The sequence below is a fragment of the Mustela erminea genome, chromosome 5 (genome assembly GCF_009829155.1).
Source record: "Mustela erminea isolate mMusErm1 chromosome 5, mMusErm1.Pri, whole genome shotgun sequence".
Classification (NCBI taxonomy): domain Eukaryota; kingdom Metazoa; phylum Chordata; class Mammalia; order Carnivora; family Mustelidae; genus Mustela; species Mustela erminea.
In genome coordinates, this window is record NC_045618.1 from 130,144,881 (window position 1) to 130,167,110 (window position 22,230).

The window sequence follows — 22,230 nt, forward strand, 5'->3', positions numbered from 1 at the left end:
TGTTCCCAGACACGGGGAACTGTTAGGGGGCATGGTTGAGTCTACCGCAGATTTCGTAACACTCGTTGTTTCTCCCCATCATGAGTGTGAGACAGCCGTCCTAGCCTGAAAGGTGTAAGAACAATTGAGAGAGGAGATGCTTAAGTTGAGAAAGTTCTACGCAGTAGCTCACTTCACCCCTGGGCAGCAGAGAAAGCCTGCTGCAGTGCTGATGTGTGGGGGATGCCTTTGCTCTGGTTTGTGGAAAGCCAGCATCCCGCAGCAACGGTGTGTAGGAATCGCTGTATCTTGAGCCAGGTACGTGATGATCGCTGCACCCACGGGGGCGCAGAGACGTGTAGTGCTCGTTGTTTGTCCCCTGCTGAGCCGCTGTCAAGTGGACTTTCCTGGAAGTGATTATGTAAGCAGTCCTCAGTAAATACAGTTGACTTACTTCACCAGATTCGATCAGAGAATTCAAATTTTGTCATTTCTGCACATTGGGAGGTGATGACTTGACATTAAGTAATCTCTGGGTCACTTCTTCTCTGACTCCCTGCTTGTAACTGTCACTGTGGCCTGATGACATAGCTCTTTTGAATACATGCCTGTCAGCTAAAACATCATTCTGTGTCTGGGTAGAATTTTAAGACGAAGTCTAAATAGTCTCGTTTCTTTCATTGTCTAAGAGGTAGAGCCAAAGAATAAAGGGGGACCAGGGAACTTTCTTATTCAGCCAATATAGAGTCAGGGTGGGGAGGGTGATCAAAATAGTCCAAATGAGAGAAACTGCACAGGACAGGGCTTCTCTGCCTGCTAAGTGGAGGGTCTGAGTTCTGTGTAGAGAAGGCTGCCTTGCCTGCTGAGGTCAGCTGGGATGAGCCCACTCTAGATTTTAAGCATAGGGAAGGATGTATAAATGCTTAGGCCTGTAAAGGTTGTAGATTTTTCCTTCCCTCCATTTCTTGGATTAGTAAAGGAACTGGATTTCAGAGGCTAACACAGTGAATAGATTTTCTGTGGCTGGTTAGAGCTCTGGCTGGAGTCCTTGAGTCTGGGACCGAACTGCAATGGTTCGAAGGAATGGATTTCCCTTAGCAGCTCCTCTGGGGCCTGGGATGATTCATTCTTCATTCTGAGTCCTTCCGTGGAGAAACCCTGACCTAACTCATAACACCTCACTCCTGCTCTCAGGAAGTGGCTTCTCCGTCTGTTCTGATAATGAGGCTGGCACCAGGCCTGGTGCTTACTATCCAGGGTCCTGATCTTTTCCTTCTTGTTTTGGAAAAACCCTGATTGTGGTATGTAGAGACAGGCTGTTGGACAGTCTTGGCTGCTGGATTAAAGGTGCTGGATCTGGGTCCTTCAGGCTAAAGTGTTCACTCTGAATGGGGGTAGTATCACTCCCAGAGTAAAATGTATTCTCGGACGGCAAAAAACCCTTAACTTTCTAGTGTATGAAGCACAGGTAGTCAACCAGTATGTAAACACATTTACAGTACAGCTGTGGTATTAAAGTGTCATGGGAGGCATTTAGGAAAAAAATGTCTAAAAAGCCCCAGGAGGGGCAAGAATGAAAAAAAAAAGTTGACAAACACTAGACTAAAGTAACTTTCCAAGTTCAGGAACTCATCGGACTGTCTGGTTTTGTATTTGAAATTGGCCTCCAGAGGAAACAAGTAAGCCAGCCTGATTTTGTATTTCGCACTAGCCCTCTAGACACCTTCTACTTGGTCCGGAGATGGATATATGTTTTGTGCTCACAGGAAACAAGTCCTTTTTTCTCTCAAGTAGAGTGGGTCTGAATGGACTGTGTTTGGTGGCAGTGGAAGCTTGTGTGTTGGCAGAAGTAAGGCAGTCATAAGCAGGTGAACAGTGACTGAGAAAGCACCAGATTCTTCCCCTGCAAGGGAGGGAGACAGGGGAGGTTTCTCTTGACAGTTGGTTATCTATCAGAGATGCCCATTCCCCACATTTCTGTCAGGTCTCTAGATCTCTCTGCCTTGACTAACTTCTTTTCTGCCCTTTTCCTGTAGGGGAACAATGGCCTCAAACCCAAGGACAATGAGTTCACATCCAAACCCTGGCACTGGCCTATCAACTATCAGGTAGGGCTCAAGGCTAGAGCTGCTCCCAGGAAATGGAGCCAAAAAAGAGACCATTGAGACTTGGTGAGGGTGGGGTGGACGACTGGGCAAGGCCTTACCTGGCATGAGGTGGCCGAAGACGGAGCTCTGTTTTCTGTCCGGATTCTGAGCTGGCCTTCCCAAAGAGCTCACATAGAATCGGCACTCCCGGAGCCTCCTGCCCAGGCTCCCTTCCTGTGGAAGGTAGCTGGTCCTCCTTCCCACCGGAGCACGTGTGGCAGGGTGCACCAGGTCCGGGATCAGCAGGGTGTCTTCCGCTCCGCAGGGCCTGCGCTTCTCAGGGATCAACGACACAGACTTCCGCGTGTATCTGCTCGGCAACCCGGTGAGTGCCCTGCGCGCTCCCTGCGTGGGCCCTCAGCCTGGGTCCGCGGCGGGCTGCGGCTCTCCTCTCACCCGCCCGTTCTCCTTCCCGTGCAGGTGGTCTGGTGGCTCAATCTGTTGAGCATTGTCCTCTACGTCCTCTTGGGGAGCATCATTGCTGTCGCCGTGCAGAGAGGGGCACGCCTGCCTGCGGAGGTGGAAGGTCGGTCCCTGGGGTCTTCCTCCCCAGACCTAGCACCTGGCCGGAGCCTGCTCTGCCGAAGGGCCATTCTGCCTTCACCACCCCACCGCTTCCCTTGTCCTTTGCTTTTTAGAGCTCAGTCACCAAATACCCAGTACTGTGTTACACTCCATCCTCTCAGCAGCCCTGTAGAATAGAACATTCTTAACCCCATTTTATGGCTTAGGACGCAAAGGCACAAAGAGAAGGGACTTACCCCAGGACATATACTAGTAAGTGTAGAGCTAAGGTTCAGGCCCAAGTGGTCTGACTTTAGAGCCCTCACTTCGAAACTCTATGCTCTGTATAGAGCTGCCCACCTTTTCTTCTCTGTTGCTCTCTGTTCTGTGGCCCTGTCCTCTAGTGGGGTAGGGACCACAGCCCCTGAGACTTTCCCATAGGCTCTTTTTACCCTATGCAGCTCCCGTGTGAACAGCCATGGCCCTAGACCCCCTCTGTCCCATCCATAATCATCTCTGACTTCACCGCTGCCCTGTCCGCCCCTGCAAAGATCCTTGCAGCAGCAGAGATGTGGGAGATGGCAGTGGGGTGGGGGCAGCTGTCTGTGGGCCGTGCAGCATCTTGGCTTCTTTGGAGGCTGGGCTGTCTCCTGCTGCTGTTTGGTGCATCTGCGTGGGTGCTGAGGCCTCTCCAAGCAGGCGGTGAGCAAGGCTCTCGAGGGCCAGCTGCTCCTCTGGTCCAGCTGCTGTGGGTTCGCTTAGCAGCTTGCTTAGTGCTCCAAATGAGGGAGGCAGGCCTGGTAAGGGCACATGGCCTAATCCAGTCCCCCTGCAAGGAAGGGGCAGAGCTGGACGAGAGCAGGGGTCTCTGCCTTCTCCCTGGCTGCTGACCAAGCTGTGCTGCTTGGGGTCCAGGGCTGTCCCAGGTCCTGCTGCAAGGAGGTGGTCAGCTCCTGCTCGGCTGGATGCTCCATTACTTCCCGTTCTTCCTGATGGGCCGGATCCTCTACTTCCACCACTACTTCCCAGCCATGCTCTTCTCCAGCATGTTGACAGGTCAGCACCGCCTACCTGGCCTTGGGGGAGGAGGGCTGGGGAGCAGCACCGAGGGGGAGTCTCCCTGCTTCCTGACCTAGATGGCTGCTCTCTGCTGCTTCCCGGGAAGCCATCCTCTGACAGCGTGGGGCTAGGCCTGGCTCTCTTCTTTCTCCCAGGGATTCTGTGGGATACTATCCTGCAGCTCTGTGCCTGGAGTCTGGCCTCCCCTTTCCTGGCCAGGGGCATGTATGCGGCAGGACTCCTGAGCCTGCTTCTGGGAACTGCCTACAGGTGAGTAGCCCCTGCCCCTTGTATTGCTGCCCCCCTGTTCCCTGCCCACAACTCTGATGCCTTTGGTGCACTTCAGAGTCCTCCGAGGTGCTCTTAAAGCAGGGTGGTGCCAGGGCCCCATCTCTGGAGACTCTGATTCAAGTGAGCCAGATTTCAGGGCTCCCCAGGTGACCCCAATGTGGAGCCAGATAGGAGAAAGTTGGGGCTGTGTGTTCTTTCTTTTTGTCAGGGGGCCCAGCTTTTGTACCATCCCAGCTGCCTTTCTTTAGTCGCCTCAGCTTCCCACCCAACAGCCCTGGCGGGGGTGGGTGAGGCAGAGGGTGAGGGAAGGGTGTGGGGCGTACCTCAGAATAACTGCCAGGAGGGTGTTGCTTGGCCTCACTGCCCCAGCTCTGGGCCAGTCTCAGATCCCCTGTGAGAGTCACTGGCCATAAGGGGCCTGGGAGGCAGCATTAAAGTGTGAACAGGAAATGGTGGGCCTGTGATCTGAGGGCACATGCTCATTTTAACAAGTACTCTGAGCCAAACAGCCATGGCCAGACCCGACCGGACCCCGGGACTGGTCTCTCCCCTGGGCCTCCTGGGACGAGCCCTTTCCTTCTTTGTCATTAAGCCAGCATCTACTAAGCCCTCGGACTACGGTGTGCCTACATGTTGAACTCAGACATGGTGATGAGGAGTAGGTCCTGTAGGTGGAGGAGAAGAGCTGATAAGCTCCAGCAGGGGCTGCTAAATTTCAAAGATCGGTGGGGCCCTTGCCTCTCCTGGGACACTGGGTACCAATGGCCTCCCTCTGGATTCTGTCTCACAGCTTCTACCTCTTCCACCCTCTGGCTTACGGGATGGTCGGTCCCCTAGCCCAGGACCCCCGAAGTCCCATGGCAGGACTAAGATGGCTTGAATCATGGGACTTCTGAGGCTACTGCTACTCTAGCCTGAGTCCAGGAACTTTCTGGGACAGCCAGCTGTGCAGCCAGTCCCTGGACCTTCCCAGCTGTGGGCAAAGCTGCCCGAGGAGCCTGAGGAATTCTGCTGCCTGCCAGGATCCAGCTCTGGGAGCATACCTGGAATTTAACCCCACGCTAGGGAGAGCCGCAGCGCTGTCTGCAGAGATCCCGCTGCTGGGATCCCGTAGCTGGGAATGGCTCAGCAACAGAGGCCATCTCTCAGGCCCGTTTCCGCAAGTGTGCAACATAAGGAAGGATGAGTGTGTGAGAGCGTGGGGGTGAGTGTGTCGGAGTGGGAGGGTTCATTTGTCCATATACCTGTGGAATACAGACCGTGACTGTGGACAGCTGAGTGTCATAAACTGTAAGAAATAGTCCAGGGCTATAGTAGTATTTTCTGGTATTTCTTTCACACTGGATTTAGTTTGAAAAAAAGAGCCACCCCAAATTCTCTGACCTCCAAGAAGGCTGAGCTCACTGGGCCCACTTGGGGATATCACCAAGGACAGACAGATGGGGCTGTCAAAGCCGTGCTGCCTTCTCCCCACAAACAAACAGAACTGAGCGCCCCTGAGCTGGAGGGCAGGCCTCCCAGCTGCTTCCTGGGGGAACTGCGGGCAACTCCCTGGGGCAGCAGGTGCCTGCACTTCCTGCCTGCAGTGTGCACAGAGGACCGGGCTCTGGATGACTGGTGGGAGGAACGGCGTCCTATCCTTGGCTGCTCTGTGTTCCCAGGCCCTGTGTGCCGGAGGTGGTTCCTGCTGTCCGTCCTCCCTCCGCATCCAGCCTGGCTACAAGGTGGTGCAGATGCGTTCTCCCCATGGTGGGGAGAACCTCTGGGGCCCCTTAGCAGCCGAGGCTGGTGGGCAGCAAGGCAGGGATCTGTGGTGCCACGCTGGGGTCCCAGTGGGCTGCCGCAGTCCATCAGGGTTGCTGCTCCTGTCACTCATGAGATGTTCCCCACGTCTCTGTCTTCCCTGCTGCCCTAGATACATTTCATTTCCCTCTCTCTGTCACCATTTCACCGATCTCTTTCTCCCAAAGACCCAGAGCACCTAGAAATGCAGCAAAGCTTCTACTTTCTACCACTTAAAAGCCCAAGCAAGAAGCTCAGAGCTGTTCCTTTCACTTCCTCCCCAAATGGAAGAAATTAAGAAAGCCCTTGGGTCAGAACCGCACCAGGCCCAGGCCCATGCTTCAGCCACCTCCCTCCCGCCGGTGCGTGACAGAGTATTTTGTCTCAGAGGACTGTGATGCTTCCCGGCTTAATGATGAGGCTCTGCCACACTTCATCCTCCCTCCTCTGTACCCCCACCGATTCTGACAGGGTCAGAGCTCTTTAGAGCATCTTCCGGAGGCGGTTGCCACGGAGACTGGAAATTGGGCCCAGGGACAGGCTGTGCTACCTACTGGGCATGGGGAGGGACGCTTCTGGCCATCCTTAGCCGTTCCGACTGGCCATCATTAATGTTAATAGAGGAAATGCAGCAATGTCAAAAGCAAGGCAGGTTTGTTAATTAGATCTGGGGTGCGATGACCTCCCTCTCCCAGGGCTGCAGCCCTTTTGACTTCCCCTGGCAGGAAGTGCTGCCTGTGTGCTGAGTCTGGGCTGTGGGCTTAATTGTGTTTCTGGAAGGGGGAGGAGAGCAGGGATGAAGAACCTCTGCTCACCCCTTCCGCCGCATCGCACCGCTGTCTCTCCTGCCCTGGGTGGAGCTGGTGTCTCCTGAGCTGGGCGGGGCAGCCATCTGGGTGGGCTCTCCTGGAGGGGGAAGGTGGGAGTCTGTCCTTGCCCCTCAGCCAAGAACTGTGGCCCCACGACAACTGGGAGGGGACCGAGGTCCCCTTGTACCTTCTTGTTTCCTACTAGGAGCTGGTTGGAAGGGAGGAACTCCGAGGAACCAGAGAGGCAGCCCCTCTGAGTGAGGGCGGGGAAGGAGAAGGCTTCCTGCCCATGGCTCCCTCCTAGTTTGGCCACACTGGGGACAAGGGGCTCCTCTGTCTCCTCTACTGCTTTCCAGGGATGAGAGAAGAATTGTTGGCTTACTCCCTCCTCTCCCTCTTAGCCCAGACTGGCAGACATTCTCTGTGGACAAGGCCGTCTGGGCTGGTGCAGCTTCCGTGCTCAGGTTCGGTTGGTGGTAGACACTGGGGACGGGCGATCAAGGTGGGGCTCCGAATGTGGGCTCTGGGGCCCAGCAATTCATGGAAATGTGACGTGCCCTACAGACGAGCTGGTGAAGGAAGAAGATGTTTGTTAGCGCAAACTCCAGCCAGCTTTTTGAGCCACAATTTTATATATTTTTTAAAAAGTTTCCACAGATAATCAGAGGCCATTTACTTTTGTAATAAATAGCTCTTATTTTGAATGCCATGGTGTTCTTCTTGTCCTTAATTGAATCTGACGTTCCTTCGGGTTCCCAGAGAGAAGACAGGAATGTCTTGAGTGCAGGAACCATTCCACCGTGTCTGTGTCCGAGGCCCTGGCCGGGCAGGTGAGCCTCGTTACCCCAGGGGACATTTGGGCCCTCCCACCTACAAGGTTGCTTGAGTAATGTTGGTTGTTCTTTTAATTTATTTTAACTTACTCCAAAATAAGTAGGAAGCTGGACCTTACTTTTTCTCTTACAACTGGCCATGTAGTAGGGCAAGGGGCACGAGAGAGTAACAGTTGTCCGCTCCTGAGGCAGCTGTGTGGCCCAGCGTTGTAGCAGCTTCCACTGTGCTCACCAGAGACCCCATCCCGCCAGGGGTCTTCTGTTGTGAGGAGTGACGCTAAGGGTCCAAAAGATGTGAGATGTGTTGGCAGTAGACAGGGGGAGGAGAGGAGTAGCCTCTCTGGGAAGTGGGGGCGGCCTGACTCCCCCGCCCTCTGGGGACCAGAGTGGCTGGAGGGGGTGGGGAGGGGCTCATGCAGATCTTCAGAGCATGGAAAACACCAAGTCTGGGCAGGTTAGAAAAGGACCAAACATGTCTTGGCTGGCACAGCTTACTTTCCCAAGCCCGATGGCTCTGTGTCACCGGATCCTCATGAAGGCACAGCGAGGTCAGTGCTGGTTGATTAATCTCTCAGTGCTGAGAGGTGGTCATCTGCCTGAACATCTGCCTGAATTCCACACTCAGTCAACAGCGGGGCCAGAACTGAGCACCAAGTCGGCCTTTTCTGTTGCTCCAGCTTCATCCTGGGGCTAGAAGCCCCTTCCCAGAACAACCTGGAAAGCCTAGATCCCTTGGGGAGAAGGCCTGGACGCAGCTCAGTGTCCAGATTTAGCATGTTCCTTTGTACATGCTGCTTAGTGCATCCACAGCTGACCCGGGGGCCGGTGTTCGCTGCTGGACCCAGCCCAGTCGTCTCTCAGGAAAAAGAGCCCTGAGAGGTGGCACTTGCCAGTTTCCGTGGTGTAAATACTCCCACCATGGCCCATTTCAGGCTACCATCCTGATGTCACTGTGTGAGATTTTGGAAAGCTAGCTGTGTACAGCTGGCTCTCTGAGGCCACCAAAGAGCCAGCTTCGGGACACCACTGACCCAGACCCAGGGCCCTTGGCTGGTTCTCAACTGTGGACACAGCTCTTGCTCATAGTCCACCAGAAAGGAGGAGGCAGTGGAACACAGGGGCATGGAGAATGGGCTGGAATCAGACTTGAGGGCAAATCCCGGCCCCGCCGTGTACGTCCGTGGGATCTGGGACACGTGACCACACCCCCGGGCTTCTGTTTCCTCCATGTAACCAGAGGACAACAAATGGTACCTCCTCGATAGTGGTCTGGTGAGGATGAAGAGTGAATGATGTAAAGACCCTTGCAAAGAGTTGGGACCAGATGGCCCAGTGGACGCTGGCTCTGTTCCTGTCGCCAGCTCCACATCAGCGAGCATTGGCTCTAGAACAGCACTCCCCTTGCCTCCACTAGAACCTGCTACCAGGTCATGGGCAGATGCCAGGCAACCATAGGAGCTCTTGTGACTTCTTCAGCCCTCCGACACGGACTCAGACCCTCTGTCTCCTGGTCGGAACACCCTCCCTCCCCCCGGCCCTACTCAGGCCCAGCCAGGTTCTCAGGTCCTTTTTCCAGGGAAGCAGAGATGACAGCGCCCTGAGCCCCCTCCTCCTGCCTTGAGACAGAGTGAGTGCTGCCTCCACCACTTACCAGCTAAAGCCATTAGCTGCCATTAACTTATCAGACCCAGACCCTGTCCAAAGGGGAAAGGAGGCAAGAAGGTCCCCAGTGTAAACTCTTGCCAGGAAGTGCAAGAGTGGGGTGGGAGGCCTTAGATAAGCCAGGTGACTTGCACAAGGCACAGGGCATCTGGGCACTGAAAGGTGGAAGTCACCAGAGACCTATGTGGCCTTACCCCCAAGACCTGCTGACCTGGCTGCAGGGTCATGGATACTGAATGAGAAATCCAGCCCCCTAGTAACCTAGCTTTCCTCTCCCTTTTGCCTCCAGTCCCTCTGTGCTCTTACTCGGGGATCTTGGACTCTTTTGGACAAAAGCCAGGTTGCCTTACCCTTGCTCTCCTGCTCAGCACAGAGACCCCAGAGGTGTGTGGGGAGATGGGGAAGAAAGGAATAAGGTATATTCCAAATTCCTGGGCATGGAGCCTCAGCCTGTTCATGACCCCTGGCCCGAATACCATCTTGTATCCATGAGCCAAAAGAGGTAGGCTGAAAGGCTCCTTGAGTCCCCACTACCCGACCCCCTTACTGAGGACACTGAAAGAGAGAAGCAAGGAGGCTGAGAGGAGCTCAGAGACTGGAAATAATGAAGGATAAATGGGGGTTTGGCTCTCCAAAGCCTGGGTGACTAGCCCTGGGCCGGAGGAACTTTCATGCTTGAAAGAAAAAGGCTTTGGGGCACCCGGGTGGCTTAGTCAGTTAAGCCTCCAACTTGGTTTTGGGCTCAGGTCATGATCTCAGGGTCCTGGTGTGGGGCTCCTTGCTCAGTGGGGAGCCTGTCTCTCTCCTGCTGCCCCTCCCCCACCCCCTTAAAAAAAAGAAAGAATCAAGCTTGGGCATAACAGGTGGTCGGCTTCATACCCTGAATGACAAGCATGAGATTCTACTATCTGAACTTCAACTGAAAGAACAAAATAATACTTCTATTAAAATTTGTAAAAGTCTATTGAAAATCGTGGAATAGTAGAATGCTGGAACTTAGCTCCCTGGATATCCAGGTACCGCAGTGGTCCCAGCTAGACCTGGCCCTGGCCAAGCAGAGCTGCGGCCAGACTGGAGCTGTCTCAAGAAGCTGCAGGCCTGGGGTGCCTGGGTGGCTCAGTGGTTAAGCCTCTGCCTTCGGCTCAGGTCATGATCTCAGGGTCCTGGGATGGAGCCCTGCATCCGCCTCTCTGCTCAGCAGGGAGCCCGCTTCCCCCCACCCCCCACCCCCGCCTGCTTCTCTGCCTACTTGTGATCTCTGTCTGTCAAATAAATAAATAATCTTAAAAAAAAAAAAAAAAAAAAGAACCCCCAGGCCTGACTGGAAATGGCGGTCCTGGCCCTGGCCCTAAGATGTGAGAGCCCTGGGGTGCAGGGACAGGGGTTAGGGGTGGAGGTGGGGGATGCTTCCGTCCGACCCAGAGTCGGGCAGAGGGCCTCTCCAGCCTCAGCCTGGTCACACAGGCAGGTGCTCGGCATCCCCGGCCCCACGTAGGGCAGAAGGAAGGAGAACCTGTGCCAAGGGGGTGGCGAACTCTAATGCCTCCAGGTAGCACCTGAGGAAAGCTTGCGGAGAGGTGGCACGCGCAGAGCCTACCTATCGCGGTCAAGTTCAGCTAGTGCCCTAACCAGCAAGTGGTGGAATCATCACCAGTTTCCGGATGAAAAACTGAGGCCCAGAGAGGCTCGACGATTTCTGTGAAGCTCTGAAGCCCAGGCGTTTCCCGGGCCACCAGGTCGTCCCTGGCCACAGCGGGTTGCCCAGAGATGAGCGCCTTGACGGACGGAGGGGGGCGGGGGCCGCGGTTGCTTTAAAGCGCCCGGGCCGGGCGGCGCGGGGCGGGGCGCTGTCGGAACCGCGGGGCGCAGGGCGCAGCGGCCAGAGAGGGGTCCCCGGAAGCGCCAGCCGGGCGGGCACGGCGGGGCGCCTCCACCTGGGGCGGGGAGGGAGCGGTGGTAGGTCCCCGCCCGGCGGGGGGGGGGGCGCCGTACGGGGGTGCAGAGTGGCCCGCGTCGCCGCGGAGATGGCGCGGCACGTGCGGTGACGGTGCCCGCGCCCCGAGGGTCCCAGCCTCGCGTCCCGCGTCCCCGGGCGACCATGGAGCGCCCGGAGCCCGAGCTGATCCGGCAGAGCTGGCGGGCGGTGAGCCGCAGCCCGCTGGAGCACGGCACCGTACTGTTCGCCAGGTGAGGGCTCCCCGAACGCCCCGGGGGTGCGGGTGGCGGGGTGCCTTGCCAGAAATGGATTCCCGGCGGCTGAACCGGAAGGGTCCGGAAGGGGAGGGAAGGTTGGCCCGCTGCCCTGGCGCCGGGGCCCTTCCAGATGTGCGCCAGAGGAGCGAGCGCAGCGACGGGTGGCGCAGCCCCTTCTGTGCTCCACACCTCCCCACCTCCCACCTCCAGCGGCGGACGCGCTTACAGCGACTCTCCGGGGACGGGCGGGGGTCCTCCCCGGCGGATCTCCTTCCACTCCGGCCAGCAGGCGCTGCTCCCCGTGCTGCGCCCCTTCCCTGGCTCGGCTCCTTAGTGCTCAGTCCTTGGGTGGTGCCTGAAGAGTATCCCCCCTCCACGAGGGCTCATGCGGGGAGGCTGTGCTGGGGCTCCTGAAGGGAGGGCACGGTCCAGGCCCTAGGGGTGCACACTGCCAGCAGCCAGCAGAAGGGCAAACCTTTCCCAGGGAAGGACCGGGCTAGGACGGGAGAACCACCAGGGCAGGGATGATAAGACCCCCATGGCTCACCGCGCAGGAGAGGGGTGCGCAGACCCCAAGGGGAAGGGAGGTCAGTCTCCAGCCTTACCCTGAGAGTCTCAGCCATCTGCAGAGGCAATGGTCTGTCACCATGGTTTCTCAGGAGTTTGGATCCCAAAGCCAGCCCAGAACTCCTGAGGAGGGTTTTGCAAAACCTCCTCCCCAAGGGGGAATGCATTCGCAGGGCTGCGCAAAAGCCCAATAAGCCCTCTCAGAAGGGACTGAGAGCTTCTGCTTGTGCCACGGTTTTCTCCGTGGGTTTAGGGACTCTGTGGTTCTGCTACTTCCAAGCTGTGTGATCACAGGAAGCTTACTTACACTCTCTGGGCTTCTGTTTCCTCCTCTGTAAGACTGGGATAACAGTTATACCTACTGCTTAGGATTGTGAGGGATCCGTAAGTTAACCACATGTAACGTACTCAATGTCCAGTAAGTGTAAGGAGCTCTTAATAGTTTGTCGTCACTGGCCCAAGCCCCTACGGACATGATGAGACTAGAAGGTTCTGACCAAGAGTGGAAGGGAGAGAGAGAGACGGAGACAGAGAAGGGAAGAGACAGAGAAGGGCTTTCCTATTTGAGGACTCCTTCCTCTCCCAGCCCTCTGAACTGTTTATAGAGGGGCTGCTGTATGCCGGGTCCTATGAGAGGCCTAGGGACTCATTGTTCTTTTCAGGGTGCCCCATGGGCCGGTGGGAGAGGTGGGAAAAGGGTGCCCGCAGAGCTGGCAACGGGGTCCGTGCCAGGTTGGAGGGTGTGTTCTGGCTTCCAGCTGAATCCCTGCCTCCCTACCCCCAGCCCGGCACCGCTGGGCCCCCAGGGCTCCTGGGACTGACGCCTGGCCTCCCTCCACAGGCTGTTTGACCTGGAGCCTGATCTGCTGCCACTCTTCCAGTATAACTGCCGCCAGTTCTCCAGCCCGGAGGACTGCCTGTCATCCCCCGAGTTCCTGGACCACATCAGGAAGGTGAGGCGGAGGTGGAGCAGCCTGGAGACCCAGGAGAAGGTCCTCCCAGGACAGAATGGGAGACTCGGGCTACAGGAGGTTACTTCTGGCTTGGCCAACTTGTCCCTGCTCCCCCCTTGCCCTCAGCGTTGGCACTGATCCACTAGGGGTTCCCTTAGAGGCTCATGACTCTCACAGTGCCTCAGTCTCTCCTCCGCCGGGGCAGACAGCACCGTCCCACTGCCATGTTGCTGGCCCTGAGACCCTCAGAGGAGAAGAGATGCCTTCACAGTATAACACTAGTAGCCTGGCCACATGTTGAGTGCCTACTCTATGTAGGCACAGATTGCCTTGCATTTCTTTTCTTTTCCTTCCTTCCTTCCTTCCTTTCCTCCTTCCCTTTCTTTCTTGTTAAGATTTTATCTTATTTTTTAAGTTATCTGTACACCCAGCCTGCTGCTTGAACTTACAACCCCGAGATCAAGAGTCACACGCTCCACCAATGAAGCCAGCCAGATGCCCCGTGGCCTTGCATTTCCAGATCCTGGAATACAAGGTCCTGGTGGACCTGTCCTACTCTAGGTTGGGACCCCCCAGGTTCTGGACTATGGTTGTGAGCAGGTGGGATTGCTCTGGCCTCTCCGGTTCACTGCTGCCTTGGCCTTGGCAGGTGATGCTCGTGATTGACACTGCAGTGACCAATGTAGAGGATCTGTCCTCGCTGGAGGACTACCTTGCCAGCCTGGGCAAGAAGCACCGTGCAGTGGGTGTGAAGCTCAGCTCCTTCTCGGTGGGTAGAGGCACTTCCTGACCCGAGGCCACCATGCTCCCAGTCCTCCCTGTCCATCTGTTCTTTCTCCCCATTCCCACACCCTCAGATGACTAGGGCTGGTGGGCTGCAACTGGTACTTCCGTGCTGTGTGACCCCTGGCACTGCCTTGACCTCTCAGAGCCTCCAATTTTTCTTTCCTGGTGTGGCTTTTCTTAGAACCATGGAAAGTTCAAGAGCCCCTGGGATTAGCCAGTCTGCTTGGTTTCCTATCGCTGTGTATAAAACCATCCCAAGCAAAGGATTGCTCCTTTCTCTGGGTTCAGGGGGGGCAGTGCTTTTGTTCCACATGGCGGGCCTGGAGGCTCTCACGTACTGCAGTCAGCTGGGCTGCTGCATCCAGGATGGCCTGTCATCCTTCAGGATCTCTTTCCCTGCGGAGTCTCGTTACTCAGTGGCCTCTCTGAGCGTCCTTGCAGAGTGGCGGCTGGATTCCCAGAGGGCGGAGCCCCAGCGTGCTGGTCCTCTTCCAGCCCCTGCTTGCATCCCTCCTGGCTCAGGGTGGAGCGACCCCACTCAGCGGGCGTGAATCCTCGAGGTGTGGTTCACTGGAGGCTGCCGATGTGACAGTCTACCCCAGAGTCCCCTTCCCTCGCCAGATGGTCAGCACCCAGAGGAAGGGACAGAGTTAGTCTTGTCCTGTCTTGAGCACTGCCACAGTGCCTGGTCTTTAGTGGATCTTCTGGATCTTCAGTAAATATTTCAGTATGTCAGTAAATATTTGTGGACTAAGTAAACCGTATTTTGTTCTAACAATAACAAATGAGAGCCATTATTATTCTTGAAGGCCTACTGTGTACAGATGCTGTGCTAAGAGCTTTCTGTAGATGATCACATTTGCTTGTCCCAGCAATCCAATGAGCTGGAATTTTTACTTTCCCTGTTTAACTGAAGAAGCAACTGAGGCTCAAAGAGGTCACAAAATTTGCTCAAGGCCACACAGCTCATAAACAGTAGAATAAGCAAGTGAACCCTGGTCTGTCTAGTTGCAGAGTCTGGGCTCTTAATACCATGAGTGAGGCCTTGCAGAAGAGGAAATGGAGGCCTGGGGGCAATGACTTTGCTTTCTCTAGGCTGGGGGCTCTCAGGCAAGGCCTTGGCCCCCGTCGTAGGGTGGTTTAAAGGCTGGGAATGGAGCGAAATACTTCAGTCACTATAAAGCCTCAGATTTAGGGGAAAAGGTGGGTCCCCTATGGTACCCAAGGATTGGGGCAGAATCCTGCTTGGGAAGCATGGACCCCGTGCAGGAGACAAGAAGGGTCCGGGCCTCAGTTATCTCACCTGTGGAATGAAGCAATGCCTCCCCGCCTTCAGGAATGACAAGGTGCCTCTTGCCTCTGCAGACGGTGGGGGAGTCCCTGCTCTACATGTTGGAGAAGTGCCTGGGCCCTGCGTTCACACCAGCTATGCGGGCCGCCTGGAGCCAGCTCTACGGGGCCGTGGTGCAGGCCATGAGTCGAGGCTGGGATGGCGAATAAGAGGCGCGGCCCCTGCCGGGGGGGGGGGGGGGGGGGGGGGGGGGGGGGGGGCCCCCCCTGGCGGCTGCCCTCTGTTTGTGTCTGCCTGTTCCTCTGTGTCTGTGGTAGCCCAGGCTCCCTTAGGCCTCCCTGCATCTTGGTCCTTATCCCCTTGGCTGTCCTGGGAGGTGACAGAGCAGGACTGGGTCTCTGTCCCCCTCACCTCCAACTGTAGATGGGGGTGGCTTTTCCTTCCACAAGGGGATTTCCCTGCACCCCTAGTAGCCTCTTCCTTGCCTGCCTTCTTTCCCTCTGGCATCCCCTTCTCCACTAGGAGAAGAGCAGTGTTTGGTCACAGACATGGCGTGGGGCTGGGAAGGTGGAGAGATCTGATAGCGCGGGTGCTCGTCAGCCGCCCTCGTCTGGCGGGCCTAGGCCAAGCAGGGGAGTGCTGGGCAGAGCTGCGGACACCTTTCCGTTTTGCCTGCCTTCCATGCTTTTCTCTCCCAGGGGCCTTTGCCTTTCACAAGTAAAGAGGAGGGACTTTGTTAGCCTTTGTGGTAGAATCCCAAGGAGTGGGAGCAGGTAGTCAAGGGAACCACTGAGGACAGGAGAGCTGACCTCATCTGGGTCCCAGACGCCCCCTGCCAGGGTAGTATTTCTTTTGCTGTATCCTGTTCCCCCATTCAGGCTACTGCTGGGAGCTCCTTTAGTACCACTCTGGAGGAAGAGCTAGCCAGCGGGGGGAGGGGGGTGGATGGGAAGGGGGAAGTGCGAGGAAGGAGGGGTGATTTCATTTCAAAGAGCCAAAGAGACCTGAGTTCCAGGTGGCTCTTCCCCACCCCCTCCAGCAGGGCTGGGTCTTATCCCCGCCACGCCCCCAGCCGCCTTTCTGCTGCTGCTCACGTGCACTGTGGGGCCACAGCTCCCCATGTTTAATACCTGCTGCGTGCCTAGGCTGCTGGACCAGAGAGAGGGTGGCTGGAGAGGCCCTCCGCCCTCACCCCAAGCTGTCTGCACTCTTACCTTCTGCTCTGTGTGCTGGTTGTGTAAACTCATGAGGAATAAACCTGCTCTGTGTGCCTCTCTGACCTGCCGGGACTGGTCCTTTCTTGGTTGTTGATTTGTGGCCAGAGGAAGCTGCAGGGCGGGGGACCTAAGGACAAGGTAGGAGGATGGGGTGGGGAGGGCCGAGGCCAGGGTGGGTATAAGAGAAAGGAGAGGCATGGGGAAGGCCAGAAGCCGGTGGCAGAGATGGAGCTGGGAGTCTGTGATGGAAACTGGCTAGCCGGGCACTAAGCTCAATTCTTCTTCTTCTGGGGCATGACGCCAGACATATTTCCCAGCCTCCTTTGCAATTAGGTGGGGGCATGTGACGGAATTCTGACCAATGGAGTGTGTGCACATGTGCACCCCCTCAAACCCCTGCATGCTCCTCTAAGTTCTGTGATCCCTCTGCCCAGCCTGATGAACAGCTTACAGTGACCTTGAGGGCCACGTGTTGAAGATGGCAGAGCCACAAGGTGGAAGGAGTCTGGGTTCCTGAAGCGCTGCTTGGAGGAGTGTACCCACTAATCAGAAGTACCTGGTAGGACCCAGGAGCTTTTCCATCCTGTGCAACGAGGACTCACCCATTTTGAATTTTATAGGAAAGAGACATAAACTTCTACTGTGTTTGTGCCATTATACATTTGGGGTTGTTTTGTTCCAACACACACCCACACTAATCCACTGAAGCAGATCGCTGGTCAGGAGTCTGGGAGCCCACCTCCTGGTGGACAGGGTCAGGCCAGGGAGAGGAGTGGGCCAGGTGCTGGGGAGCAGCAGAGGACCCCAAAGGTTCACAGGGTCTCCGAGGAAGTCTTGTAGACCTTCCCTGGTTGGGCAGGTGCCAATTCCAGAGTGGGCTTTTTAAAGGAGATTAAATGGGTTTACCTTTCCGGAGTTAAAGAGCAAGTATGAGCAAATGTGTGTGTGTGTGTGTGTGGTTAGGAGGATCAGGCAGATGGGGGTAGAGACCCAGCCAGGACCTGGAGACGGGCAGCAGCATTTAGAGTGGGTCTCACGTGAACAGGCTGTGAATGGCTGGAGGGCCGCCCCTGGGCCTGCTGGTGTTGACCTAAGACTTTTCTCAGCCCAGACCAATGATGCTGGTGCCACCAGAGCCTCGCTAGCTCCCAGCTGGAGCCTGGTTTTGGGTAAGCTCAGGTGACCGGGCCTGGCAGCCTGTGTGACGACGGACATGGAGCCTGGGACATGTTAGGAATGCTTTTCCCTGCTGTGGCACCACAAGAATTTTCTCTGGAGCTCAGGGCTCCAGGGAGAGAGGGCCTCCTCCACTGTGAGCCCTAGTAACATCGGACACTTGGGGGGCCACGCTGGGCCTGCAGCTCCTGAATATTTCCCTGGGGTGGCCTGGTTCCAAAAAAGCCCAATGGCCTTCTGTGCCCTGAAGCTTGGGCCATCCTAAGCTCGGGCTGTGTGTGTGTGCCTGTTTGTGTGCGAGTGTGTGTGTGCCTGTGGCGGGGTCTGCTTGCTTCTTCCTCCATTCCCGTCTCAGCTCTGATTTCTCTCCTGTGTACCTCTGCCTTCTGCCAGCCCCCATCTGCCATCTTCTGCAAGGGGCCACTCCTCCCTCAGCCCTTCCCTCGGGGCCAGCTACCACGCTGCTTCTCTACTTGCTCTGGTAGCAGAACTCTTCCGAGGGTCTTCCCTCGCCATTCTCCGCGTTCCTTTGAGAGAGTGGGGACCGACTTCAACCAGGCTTTCACGCCCGCCCCCTTCTGTTCCACCAGGCTCCCCAGGACCTCCGTCCTGCCCGGGTCAGAGCCTGAGTCCCCGTTCTCACCTCGCTCCTCTGATCAGCAGCTCTTGGAATAATTGATCACTCCTTCCTTGTAAACTTTTTCTTCTGGAAAAATGTCACATACACAAAAACCCGAGCCTAGTGAATCTCTGTGTGCCCTTCATCCAGCATCGATGTGAGCAACTCTAGACATCCCCCGCCCCCTTTATTCTGCAGAGAGGTGGTTTTTTTTTTTTTCTTAAGATTTTATTTATTTGACAGAGAGAGAGAAATCACAAGTAGGCAGAGAGGCAGGCATAGAGAGAGAGAGGGAAGCAGGCTCTCTGCTGGGCAAAGACCCCAATGCGGGGCTCGATCCCAGGACCCCAAGATCATGACCCAAGCCGAAGGCAGAGGCTTTAACCCACTGAGCCACCAGGCGCCCCTATTCTGCTGGAGAGTTTTAAAAGTGAATCTCAGACTTCGTGCTCTTTCTTCTGTAAAGTCTTCCACGGGAACATGTGGCTGATGATACCTTTTCCACCTTAATCTGCACCATCAAAATACCTGCCAAGATGAGCAGTATCTCTTAGCATCACCTAATACCCGGGCTGGTTCCAGATTCCCCTGATTCCAGATTCCCCTGATATCTTTTGCAGGTGGTTTGGTCAGTCAAGGACCAAACATGGCCTCTGGTTGGCCTCTTAAACTTCTCATCTCAGCCAGCCCCTGTCCCTTCTCCTATGCTTTTGATCTGTGGGAGAAACCCGCTCACTTGTCCAGTGGCATCTCAGCATTCTGAGTTGGCTGGTGCTTTCTTGGGGGTGTCTTTGAACTTACTCCTCTGTGCCCTGTAGTCACGGACACGTGTGGTCAGGACTGGGTACTCCCTGCTTCCTTTCTGAGTCCTTTTCTTCCCCCTTGGATTCCAGATGCCAGGGTCTCCCAGTTTTCCTCCTTCATCAAGGCCCATTCTGCTCCCTGAAGATTCCCCCCCCCCTCCATCTGCCCTGGACCCACCCTGGCCTCCAGCTCGGGTCCCAGACGGTTCCATGCTTTAAACACCCTGGACGGATGCTGACGACTCCGGTCACATCTCCAGCCTAACGCCCCCCACTCCAGACCCGGATCCAGCCCCTGCCCAATGTCCCTACTACGCATTTCAAGCATGACACCACCAAAGTAGAGCCTGGTATGTTCCCTGACTGACAGGCTCCTTCCAGCATCCTGTGTCTTGGTAAACCCGTTTATCCAGCCATTCAGGCAAAAGAACAGGGAGGCCCTCCGCACTTCCTTGCTTTCTCTCAGAGCCCACATCTAATCTGTCCACAAGTCCTCAGACCTGATCCGAGCTTCGCCCTCTTCCCCCTTATTCCTTGCCCCAGTCTTGTCGGAGCTACCACGGTGTCTCTCTGGAGGCCTCCTGCAGAGCCCCAGTGGGGTTTTGTCCACCACGTTGTCTCCACCAAGAGGCTGCAGTGATCACCTCGGAGCCTAAGGTGATCACATCTCTTACCCACTTGGAATCCTCCAGTAGCCACGTCGCTGGAGTAAAGCCCAGAGTCCTGCTACCCTCCCAGACGGCCTCCCCCTGCTGTGTATTTATTTCCTTCGGATCCGCCCCCGACCCCCTCCATGCAGCCCCCACGCCCCCACGTCTCACCTCCAGAGCCTCCCCATGTGCAGCCACTCCCCACCCTTCCTCAAAGCACTTGACCCTGCTGACATCCATCATGTACATGGCTTATTGCATTTATAATCTTGCAACCCAAAAGGGAAGGTGGCCGTGAAAGCCACGTGGGGCTCTGTGTTCAGAGGGGAGAGGAGCAGCGAGTCTTTAGGACTTGATGAGGACATGGTGGCCTCAAGTGGTCCTTGAGGCCCTGTGTGTGTCCCTCCGGCTCAAACAATGGCCCTTGTTACAAAGTAAGATGATGATAATGGAAGTCGTGCGGGTGCTAGGGATTAATCGCTTCGAAGACAGGAGACAAATGCTCGGGCCTGTGGATGGCCTACCCACACTGGACATCTGAGCTCCCTGGAGGCCTTCCCAGACAATGGCTTTGTCCTTAGAGACGCTGCCGGCCGGCACGCTGCAAGGAAGACACAGCGGGAGGGCCGAGACCAGCTTCCCCTCTCGCTTGTCCACAAGAGCCTTGCCCTCTCTACCCTCCTAGACACTAGAGTCAGCTAGGGGGAGGGGGCTTTTGTAAAATAGGGGTCCCTGGGCCCCACCCCAGAAACTTTGGGTTGTTCGGGGATGGGGCGTAGACACTGGGATCGTTTAAACTCTCCCGGGAGATTCCCACTTGCAGCCAGGGGAGAATGGCAGGAGAATGGTGGAGAATCTGCGGCTCGAGATCCGCAGGACTGTCAGGGCCCAGGGCCCATCCGATGTTTAGAAAGCAGCCCTGCTGAGAAAACCGTGCACTGCCTGCCTGTAAGCCAGCTCCCCCAGCTCCCCTGGGGCCTGCTCCAGAGCTGACTCAGGAACCCAGCTGTGGCCAGCTCGAAATGTCCTCGGGACAGACCTGAGCTCCCCCCAGCACTACAGAATTAGGTGGTGGGGAGCCAGCCCTGGAGAAGCCCGAAGCCACCCCAAAGTTTGGCCCCTAGGCAGAGGGTCCCAGAGCCCAGTGGCCTCCTGTAGCCCACAGCCCGGTTTGCAGTCAGGGGCTCCAGTGCCCCGGTGGGCACAGCCCCGTCTGGTGGCAGTCCTGGACCTCCGTAGCACCAGGCCTCCCTCCTGGCCTCCCTCTCGGCCTGTGCCACCGTCCCATTCCCAGCCCCGCTCTGTCAGCCTTCTAGGTCTCCAGTCCTGCTGGCCTGCTGATACAGACCGACCAACCCCTACCCTCCCTTCAGGACTTGACATGGCTGGAGCGATAGCCAACCCTTTGCAGCTTGTCTATCTGTCTGTCTTACCCTGAGCAAAGTCCCCTGAAATGTCCACTGAACCAAGGAATGGCCCAGAGCTGTGATCTGGGGGACCCTGGAGGCTGTCGAGGACAGCCTGAGAGACAGCTGTTATGACAAGGCTTTGAAAACCCCAGGAAAATGTTCCTGGTCCTACAGCTGCCATCAGCCCACCCCAAGACCGTCCTGTTGTCCCAGGGAAAGGTGAGGAAGGCCGCCTCCCCCCTGAAGCCCCATTCCCTCTGTCCCCCCAACTGAGTCTGTTCCACTCAGTCACACGGCAGAGTAGCTGTCGTTCTACCCCTGTTCTCGGGACCAGCCTAGGGTCACGGAGCTGGCTGCAGGAAGGCCAGAACTTTGGTCTCCTAGACCAGGACAGGCGCCAACTTCCCCCCACCTCACGCCAGCAGGCAATCTCCCCCCAACTTCAGGTACAACAGCAGATCTAACTAGCCTTTGCCAGACAGCGTCTCTTACCCCATTCCGGCCTGACAGCCCCACGTGCCTCCCTAAGGCCCAGCCTCTCTCCATTACCCCCTGTCCTTGTGCTGCTGCGTGGCGTGCAGACCACTTTTTCTGGGGGTCTCCCCTTGAGATCTTCATTTTTCAAGTCCAGCAGCTAGTCTAGCCAGTGGCCCACTCTGGGGGGCCAGCACTCACCCTGGGGCTTGTGCTGCCCAGCTGCTCGGCGGCTTCACGGGTAGCCCTCGGACTAGGAAGTCCTCTGCTCTTGCCCAGGGGGCTCTGAGCGCACCCGCAGCAGAATGAGTGGGGTAGATCCCCCCCATCTCTCTGCAGACCAGGCAGCGCTTGTCGGGCCTTCCTCTGTAAGCACAGGGGCCTGGGAAGGCCTTGGGGACCGAAGGCATGAAGCAAGGGAGGACGCCCCAGCCTGGCAACCTCAGGGAGGCTCATCCCTTAGCAGCTCTGGCTCCTTCCAGATGCAGAGGCACAGGCCAGCAGAGGTGGGGAGGACTTGTTTATTCAAGGCACAGTCATAGCATTAGTAACAAGAAGGTTCGGCATTCTGGCACATTCCTTTAGTGATGGTGGCCAAGGGAAGCCCACACCCCACACGTGGGGCCCCGGAGGATGCAATGCTGCTGATAGGCACTTTGCTTCCAGAAGCATCTCAGGAAGAGACAGGCAGGCATGAAGCTTACTCTTGGCCCAGTGGGGCACTTCTTAGAGGCTCTAGGCAATCCTGGGTTCCCTCAGAGGCAGCCCCCTCCAGAAAGAATCAAGTCTGAGAGGTGGTGCTTCTCTGGAAGGTTGGGGAAGGACCGTGGGAAGAGGGCTGGGGGTGGGGTCAGACGGTGGTGGGTGGAGGCCAGTGGGCTGAGAGGGCAGGCCGGAGGGGAGGCGCCTGGAGGGGGCGGAGCCTGGAGGGGGCCTGGGTGTGGTGCGAAAGGAGCCAAAGCATGGCCACCGGCCTTCGGCCTTCGCAGTGACCTCAGAGACTGAGCCGCGGCGGGGAGGGGGCCT

At 56.7% G+C, this 22,230-nt stretch overlaps 2 protein-coding genes across 3 annotated transcripts in view; both read left to right on the forward strand.

Moving 5' to 3' along the window:
- Window positions 1-7,275, forward strand: part of POMT2 (protein O-mannosyltransferase 2) — a 43,495-nt gene extending 36,220 nt beyond the window's left edge. The window contains exons 16-21 of the mRNA XM_032344827.1: window positions 2,016-2,087; window positions 2,392-2,451; window positions 2,547-2,652; window positions 3,546-3,686; window positions 3,845-3,959; window positions 4,771-7,275. Of these exons, the coding sequence (XP_032200718.1) occupies window positions 2,016-2,087; window positions 2,392-2,451; window positions 2,547-2,652; window positions 3,546-3,686; window positions 3,845-3,959; window positions 4,771-4,876 (600 nt within the window). The 3' untranslated portion in view covers window positions 4,877-7,275. The remainder of the gene's footprint in view (window positions 1-2,015; window positions 2,088-2,391; window positions 2,452-2,546; window positions 2,653-3,545; window positions 3,687-3,844; window positions 3,960-4,770) is intronic.
- Window positions 7,264-15,500, forward strand: NGB (neuroglobin). Of its 2 annotated transcripts, XM_032344832.1 has the most exons (6): window positions 7,347-7,401; window positions 10,616-11,253; window positions 12,668-12,779; window positions 13,429-13,548; window positions 14,931-15,079; window positions 15,111-15,500. In XM_032344832.1, exons 2-5 carry the CDS (start codon window positions 11,165-11,167, stop codon window positions 15,063-15,065), a joined length of 456 nt encoding a protein of 151 aa, XP_032200723.1. In that variant the 5' UTR covers window positions 7,347-7,401; window positions 10,616-11,164; the 3' UTR covers window positions 15,066-15,079; window positions 15,111-15,500. The 2 variants fall into 2 exon arrangements, with proteins under 2 accessions (XP_032200722.1, XP_032200723.1); XM_032344831.1 differs by lacking the exon at window positions 10,616-11,253 and having other exon boundaries at window positions 7,264-7,401.
- Window positions 15,501-22,230: the final 6,730 nt, after the last annotated feature.

Coding starts and splice junctions, on each gene's coding strand:
- NGB (XM_032344831.1), top strand. CDS start 7,280: ATGGTGTTCTTCTTGTCCTTAATTGAATCTGACGTTCCTTCGGGTTCC. Junction 12,780..13,428: donor TCCTGGACCACATCAGGAAG/GTGAGGCGGAGG, acceptor TGGCCTTGGCAG/GTGATGCTCGTGATTGACAC. Junction 13,549..14,930: donor TGAAGCTCAGCTCCTTCTCG/GTGGGTAGAGGC, acceptor TTGCCTCTGCAG/ACGGTGGGGGAGTCCCTGCT.